General features: G+C 39.4%; 2 protein-coding genes across 3 annotated transcripts in view; both read right to left on the bottom strand.

Annotated features, from left to right (window-relative positions):
• Positions 1582-7870, bottom strand: part of LOC104740417 (ATPase 10, plasma membrane-type) — a 7437-nt gene continuing 1148 nt past the window's right edge. Inside the window, exons 3-22 of one of the 2 annotated variants that reach the window (XM_010460996.2) lie at positions 7546-7665; positions 7225-7323; positions 6987-7124; positions 6742-6876; positions 6479-6658; positions 6145-6351; positions 5863-5982; positions 5612-5731; positions 5397-5519; positions 5215-5319; positions 4950-5094; positions 4651-4812; positions 4324-4562; positions 4143-4175; positions 3990-4071; positions 3737-3897; positions 3473-3646; positions 3186-3368; positions 2937-3095; positions 1582-2839 (exon numbers count right to left, since the gene is read on the bottom strand). In XM_010460996.2, coding sequence (XP_010459298.1) covers positions 2741-2839; positions 2937-3095; positions 3186-3368; positions 3473-3646; positions 3737-3897; positions 3990-4071; positions 4143-4175; positions 4324-4562; positions 4651-4812; positions 4950-5094; positions 5215-5319; positions 5397-5519; positions 5612-5731; positions 5863-5982; positions 6145-6351; positions 6479-6658; positions 6742-6876; positions 6987-7124; positions 7225-7323; positions 7546-7665 — 2784 coding nt within the window. In that variant the 3' untranslated portion in view covers positions 1582-2740. The remainder of the gene's footprint in view (positions 2840-2936; positions 3096-3185; positions 3369-3472; positions 3647-3736; positions 3898-3989; positions 4072-4142; positions 4176-4323; positions 4563-4650; positions 4813-4949; positions 5095-5214; positions 5320-5396; positions 5520-5611; positions 5732-5862; positions 5983-6144; positions 6352-6478; positions 6659-6741; positions 6877-6986; positions 7125-7224; positions 7324-7545; positions 7666-7870) is intronic. The other variant, XM_010460998.2, reaches the window with a different exon arrangement.
• Positions 1788-2186, bottom strand: LOC104743353 (protein SRC2 homolog). Its single transcript, XM_010464448.1, has one exon. It carries the CDS (start codon positions 2184-2186, stop codon positions 1788-1790), a length of 399 nt encoding a protein of 132 aa, XP_010462750.1.

Here is a 7870-nt window from a genome sequence, read left to right as displayed (position 1 = left end):
GTCCAGTGTCTTCATTGGAGCATCGGGTTCTACTTTTACAGAGGATATCTTGCGGCTAAGAAAAGACTGGGGAACTTCATCTATGTGCGATGAGTATCTCTGTCGAGGCGAAGAACCAAACTTCATAGCTGAAAATGAATAAAAAAGTAAACACATTCGTTTAACTTTCATCTTGTCTCTGATTCCATGGTTCTTCTTCTTTACCTGTATTATAATAGAATAGGCGAGTTTAATTCTCTTCCGACGATTTTGTTCTTGTGCCGGTGAACTATAGTTTTTTTTTTTCCTTGAGAACTCTCGGAACAGCTTGATTGCTTTTGAAACATGTAATTGTAAACCAAAGATTATTGAACACGGAACGTGGGCTAAATTAGCAGTTATTGAACGAGGGGGTGATATTTGATCACACAGGAACTAAAAGGGGTGAATATTATTTAATCTTTTTACCCACTCTGACGAAACGATGCAGGGTCAAACTCTCTAGGCTAAAGGTAGGGGTGTGTTCTGTTATGGTCCTCCTGGAACCGGTAAAACTCTCTTGGCTAAAGCCGTGGCTAACAGGACTGCATCATATTTTTATTCGGGTTATAGGGACTGAGCTTGTTCAGAAGTATAGTTGTGTGGGAGCTCCTAAAAAGCAGTGTAAAAAACCAGAGTCTTCCAAGCTCTCTCTTGCGCATATATTAATTTACCTTCTGAGCAAAAAAAAAAAACAAAGCAACTAGAAAAACAAACAAAATATGAACAACAATAAAACAAAAACAAATGTCAGAAAATGCAAATCATCAGTGGTAAGATAACCACAAACAAGTTTGCTTGGTGTTCAAAAGCCAACGCTTAAATATCGATTATTAGAAGGAAAAAAAACGAAAAAGAAAAGAGTCTTCCAAGCTCTCTTACATAATTAAGGTCCTGAGCATGATTACTGATCGATTCTCACTGGGTTTCTTTTGTTTTTGGGGCNCTCCTTTCAATGTGTTCGGGTGAGATAGTGACGCCCGGACCGTCTACGAGTCCATATTGGCGCCGAAACTCCTCATTGTCCGCAATTCCATGGATCCTTACTCTTCTCATGTCTTTCTTTTCCACATTGTAGTAGAAAATGAAGAAGGGTGTACCCATGTCTTGGAGATAACCGGTGAAGAGAGTAAAGACGACGATGAAGATGATCTTCATGAGTTATAGAGTTCAGGTGATTGTAGATTGTTTGAGTCGGTTATTGACTGGTTTAGAGCAATTGGATTTGCAGTTGTTGGTTATTTCATCTTTTTCTGTTCTCTTAAATTTTTTTAAGGATCGCTAGATATGTAAAAAGTTGACACTAATATCTTAGATTTTGAGATAGTTTTATCATTCTACAAAGAGATGGTATTGGGCTAATAACTGAACTTTTTGGAAGCTTTTATAACCGGTGAAAGATTTCTTAAGAAGAATGTTCCTTTTGTCATTCCTGAAAATTACTTCAACTACTCAGGCTTTGAATATCACCAAGTAAGGCTTCTTACTAGTAATAAGTCTTTTTGTGATTACATTGTTCTTAGACGAATATATGGTGGACCTTTTCCCACGGAACAGAGAATATACAGAGCACTATCTATTCAACAGCTAGTGATTAGAAAAAGCATAAGCGTTCAATACATTCATTAGAAGAAAACAAAGAAACCAAACACATAATTCACACAGGATAAAACTTGATCTCTCTCAGGTTCTTCACATGATTCATTAAACGAAAAACATAGAAGAGCAGTAGTAGTTAAACGAAACCTAATAAACTATAACATAAGCAATCAGAAGTCGAAATCACCACCCATGTCACCCATATCACCCATATCAGCAATGTCAGAAACAGCTTCACCAACAAGCAACCCACCCAACAAACCAGCTCCAAGCCCAAGACCTAGTCCCATTCCAGCCTTACCACTCTTCTTCGGTTTCTGCGGTTTACCATAAGCCTGTTGTTGCGGGTATCCATATGGACCCTGAGGCGGATACCCTTGCTGTTGCGGGTAACCGTATGGACCCTGTGGCGGATAACCCGGATATCCACCCTGTTGCGGTGGCGGATACCCCGGGTAACCTCCTTGCTGCGGGTAAGCACCAGGTGGCGGATAACCACCGGGTCCAGATGGCGGGTAACCACCAGCTTGTTGTGGATAATCCATACACACCACCGTGCTTATCGTCATGTCCCGGTGGTGGATATCCGGAAGAAGAACCAGCGGGTGGAGGAGGGTTTGCAACCGGAGCACCAAATTCGGGCGGGTAAGCGGTAACGGGTTAATCCATGGTTTTGTGATCCAGAGCCGATGGAACAGGAGCGTGAGGAGCACTCGAAGATCCAAAAGTGTATTTCTCACCAAACTTGAAGGAGAATTTGAGAGATCCGTTAGGCAACCTCACGGCGTACGTAACCGTCTTCTCCTCGTCGTCTTCATCGTTGTCTTTATTCATTTTTGAGAAATTTACTAAATTCCCTTCATTTTTTTCTGCATTTTGATTGTAAATTATAAGATTTTCTTGATGCAAGTAACCAAAGTGGTGAAGAGTTATAACAAGTTTATTGCCACACCTACTACATATATGGTTTACAACTGAGCTCAAGTGCTCAACCGTAGACTAGATCAGGTGAAATTTCTGCTATCACCAGAAAACAACATTATAGTATATATAGACTACTACAGATTATATGAATCCCTCTTTATGTAAATTTTGAGTTAGGGAAAAATCATGAGTGTTTCATTCAAATGGTGTGAGCTGCACCGATCATCTTTGGGTCAATTTGTTTGAGCTTGATCACCGATTCTAAATGCTTGACGCCGAGTGTACCTCTCCAAGCCGCCTACAAGATGAACAAAAAATATAGTCATTTTCATGGATCAGAAACGGTTCTGGTAGTATGTCAAATGGAAAGAGAATACTCAAATAGCTGTACAGACCAAAGAGAACCTGGCAATTTCTCCACGCCTCCTGGTTTGTTCAGTGATCCAAGAAGCGCCACTTCCACTGACTTCTTCTGCAGAACGACTTCTCTTAGAGATGGTTACATTAGCCGTTCCATCATCTTTCCCATAATCTTTCTTATAAGTAAAAGCTGTCTACAAGACAAACCAACATTTTCGCCTTTAATAAATGCAGAGTATATATCTGAGACTCAGTAACAAGCAGAGGACATAACATGCACTAACCTTACGGTCCAATACAAGATTCCAAGCTTCTCCACTCAATGCGTAGTGAAAGACAAACTTTATAATATCTAGAGGTATGTAAAATATTAGACTGTATAACCATATAACACCTGCCCATCCCCATCCAATGCTGGTGATGTTAGCAAAGCTGATATTGGCATAGACAGCAATCAATGTAGCTGCCTGTGTACATGAATTGACAAGTCAAAATTAATGTTAGCGCAGCTGCCTATGTATGCATATATAGCATTCTGTGATGGAACATGTGAAGGATGGCGAATTCTTACAAGTTGAGCAAGAACGAAGGCAAAAACCAAGAGGGTCCCAGGACGTTCGAAAAATGACCAGCCTCGACTACGTGTTACAAATATGAGTGCCTGACTGATGATGCTCACTTGGAGATACACAGCGGATGAAATTTGTTTACTGATGTTGGCGATTGATTTTACATGGAAGTGTTTCTGCAGCCATTAAAGATCCAGGGATGGTCAGTGGTATGCATTCTTTTTTAGAAAGCAAAATCTAACTTACTTTGACCGATGGGAAGATACCTCAAAGAAGGTTGTAAAGACAATGATCCAGTAGAAGAGGACGGTGACCAATGCTAGGTAAGTTCCAATGACAATTCCAGTCGCAAATATCTGGTTGAGCTTCCAACTTTCGGGTGTAGGAGATGGCCTGACTCGATCTTTAGAAATAGTCATGATTGTCCCTGATGCGTAGGAGATATACAAGAGCACTTAGCTTGAAAATGCTAATATTAATTTTCCTACATTAACATGAAGCTATTGATTAAAAGGTTACCGTCATTGAGTACTGCGATTATCAGAACCATGAAAGGTGGGAAGTCGTATTCCCATATCAACGCTAAAAGTGTAAAACCAAGCTGCAGGAAACAATGATAAGATGAGAAAGTTCAAGTAGAAGTAACTTAACTGACATGAGTTAGCTCCCTACCACTATTCGTATGGTGATAGAGACTGCATATACCTGCAGATTCATACAGATTAGTCAGTAATTCAGAGAAAAACATAAGCAAATTAAGAATTTCATCAAACTACTTGAAAATATGAATTTGCTTATCTTTAGCTATGTGGAATCAGATGATAGTTTTGACACCATATCTTTAGTACTTAACTGTGTAGTTCCTCATTCGCTGGAAAATGGCTCTGCTGGTCAAGACAGCACTGATAATTACACTTAAGCCAGGCTCAGTTAGTACTATGTCAGCAGAACTTCTTGCGGCATCTGTTGCATCCGCGACAGCTATTCCGATGTCAGCTTTTTTGAGAGCAGGAGCATCATTCACACCATCTCCGGTCATTCCAACCACATGCTTCATTTCTTGTAAAATCTTTACAATCTCATACTTGTGTTCTGTAACATTAGAGACAAACGATTGAGGATCAGAAATGAGAGCAAATCTGAAACTCGGTAGAAATAAGAGTTGTGTTGTAATCATGACCAGGGAATACTCCAGCAAATCCATCTGCCATTTCAATTAGCTCATCCACTGGTATGGCTTCATGCTCATCGTTGTTGTGGCCTAACAAAGAGGAAGAGGGATACATATTGGTTCCCATTCCAAGACGTCTGCCTGTCTCCTTTGCAATGGCCAACTGATCTCCTACATTTTTGTCCAAACTTATCATTAGCTTTTCACTCATTTTCTCGGAGTTTTACCAATGTGTCTCACTTGGGCCATGCTCTAGGATAGGTGTTTAAGAAAGATTCTAGCTTTCATTTGTTAAGGTTAAGGCTTACCAGTGATCATCTTAACGCAAACTCCAAGGCTAAGAGCTCTAAGGATGGTTTCAGCGCTGTCATGCCTTGGAGGATCAAACAGTGGCAACAAACCACAGAACCTCCATGGTCCTCCAGGACTATTGGTGCTTTTCTCTGGAATTTCCTGGAACCAATCGTTAAAATGATTCAATGGATTAGAGTAACTAATGTCATTGCAAGGTTCTTCGTCAAAAGTACAGTTGTAACCAGATCAAGAGAGAAAGGGAGAGGAAAATTATGTTACCTGATAAGCAACCGCAAGAGACCTCAAACCTTTTTCTGCAAATCTGTCAATGATGGCGTGAACTCTTTGCGCAATCTCATTTTTCTGTTGACACAAGCTTAGAACCTATAATATAGTACAGATAGTGATGTTTTTTATTTATGGATACAGAACAAAAGAATAGGGTGATTATACTTAGCTACCTGTTCAGGAGCTCCTTTGGTAGCACGATACCATCTCTCATTTGAATCAATATATGTTATTGCAGTACGTTTGTCCACAGGATTGAACGGCAAGAAATGAATTTCTCTAATACTTGCACGTGCCTACAGATAAACAACTTTTGTATGAGAAAAACTATATAGCAAGTGACAATAGTCTTATAATAGATTGTTCATTTCAAGAGAAGTATCTCTACCTCTTTAGGATCAGCAAGCATGCTAACAATGGCTGCATCTATAGCATCCTGATTTTCTAGTCGTGAAGCTCGGCCTGCAAGCAACAAAATTGTGTCCTTGTCCATGTAGTCGGCGAAAACCTGTGCAGATGAATTTTCACATTTAAACACCAAGATAGTGAACACAGAGAACAAACAAGGAACATGAAGGCAACTGTTTTGAAATGTACTCTTTGAACTTGAAATTCAAGTTATATGATGACTATAAGTACCTCAATAAGATTTTTATCAACGGTAAGACTATTCAATGTAAGGGTTCCAGTTTTATCACAGCAGAGTACATCCATCCCAGCCATTTCCTCTATTACGGTCATCCTTTTCGTAATGGCACCCTTTTCAAACAAGTAGAAATACATTATTGCTCGCAAACTGTTTACAAGAATAACAAAAAAAGGATTTCCTTTTGCATTCAGCAGCATAAAAGTAGAACTCCTCTCAATTCACACTATTATTATAATTATATACTAAAGAGAAATGAAACCAAGATTTGTTACCTGTTGAGAAAGTCGATGAGACCCAATAGCAAGTGTGACAGATAGTACAGTAGGCATGGCAATGGGTATCCCTCCAATCAGTAGTACAAGAAGGTTATTGATCCCAACTCTGTAGGAACGATGTTGTATAGGGAACATGACAATGATTTCAAGAACCATTCCAACAGCAATAGAGCAAATGCAGAAGTTTCCTATTGCTGTAAGAACCTAGAAGAATACATGTCAAAATAATATAAAATCATGTTATTGCAAGCTGCAAAGTGTATATCACCATATTAAGAGTACAATTGGTTCAAAGCATCCTGAAACTGGGAAAGAATGAACAGCAAAGAACCTGCTGAAAATGTCCGGTTACATCTGTGCTGTCCACCAAGCGTGCTGTTTTTCCAAAGAAGGTGCTCGCTCCAGTTGCTATCACAACAGCTTCTATTTCACCTTGTTTACAAGTAGAACCAGAAAAGACTTGTTCACCCTTCTTCTTGGTCACAGGTAGTGATTCTCCAGTCAGCACTGACTGCGTCAGAGAAAAATAAATCGATAAGTGAACAATAAAGTCTTTACATAGTACAGTAAAAGTTAAGGGATGCAAGTAAGTGCCTGATCAATCTTCAAGGGGTCTCCTTCAAGAAGACGAGCATCTGCAGGAATGATATCCCCAAGCTTTATGCTAATTATATCACCAGGTACCAAGATAGATGCATCTTGCTCTTGCCACTGTCCATCTCTAAGTACCTATAAGAGGCGTATGTAAATAAAATTAAAGGTAATATAGAAACGATAGTGCAGCTAGCTTTGCCATTTTGGCTCAGTGGAGTCAAAATGCATCAGGTAAAGAACCATACTCTTGTCTTTAGAGCCAAGCGAGCCATAAGAGCTGCAGCAGCATTGCCAGCATTGTTTTCTTCAAAGAAGCTGATTGTTGCGTTGATCAGTAAAAGGCAAACAATTCCAACAAAGTCTTCCCAGTCAGGACCCAGTCTCTGTAAATACCATTATCACCAAGAGTTTCAAGTAGTATATTGACATAGTAAAGAAGAGAAACGATTTGATAAACATGAATGAAAACTCTGATTGTCTTACTTCACTATTAGCGAGGGCGATGGCCATCAATGCTGCAGCTTCCATAACCCATGACAATGGGTTCCACATAAAACCTAGGAATTTCAGAAACTTGTTCTCCTGCATCATTGTTTTCAATATAGCATTAGCACAGCATCCACATATTATCCAAGAGTCACTGTAAAAAAACCACAACTTTACGTACAGAAATAACATAGATGAATTCATGACATTATGCATCAAAGAGAAGATCTCAGAACTCATAAGCTTCTCTTTTGTACTTGGCAAGAATGCAATAGAGAGAGTGAGAGAGAGACACTTTGAAGATAAGCTGTTTATTACCTGTTTCTCTTCAAGTCTGTTAGGACCAAATAAGTTCAATCTTTCTTCAGCAACACCAGATAGAAGCCCCTTAGGCGATGTTTTTAGGTATTCAAAAACCTCCTCCAATGGCAATGTACCCTGTCAAGCTCAAGCATCAAAACCATTAGGCCACAAAAGGATCAAAGAATTTGAATCAAAACTTAAGGAATGACTAATCAATGTACCAAGTCAATTCCTTTTCTATCGAAAGAATCACGATCCAGCAATGGTTTCTCTAAATTGTCAGCCATGGTTTAAAGCCTCAAATTCCACCGTACAGCTTCAAACTATGGAACTAGTGGAC

The sequence above is a fragment of the Camelina sativa genome, chromosome 14, assembly GCF_000633955.1.
Source record: "Camelina sativa cultivar DH55 chromosome 14, Cs, whole genome shotgun sequence".
In the NCBI taxonomy this organism is placed as follows: domain Eukaryota; kingdom Viridiplantae; phylum Streptophyta; class Magnoliopsida; order Brassicales; family Brassicaceae; genus Camelina; species Camelina sativa.
Note: the sequence above shows the minus strand (reverse complement) of the source record. Positions and strands in the feature narration are given on the sequence as shown.

What these genes read in the sequence shown, in the direction of transcription:
- LOC104743353 (XM_010464448.1), bottom strand. Translation starts at nt 2,186, where the DNA reads ATGACGATAAGCACGGTGGTGTGTATGGATTATCCACAACAAGCTGGT.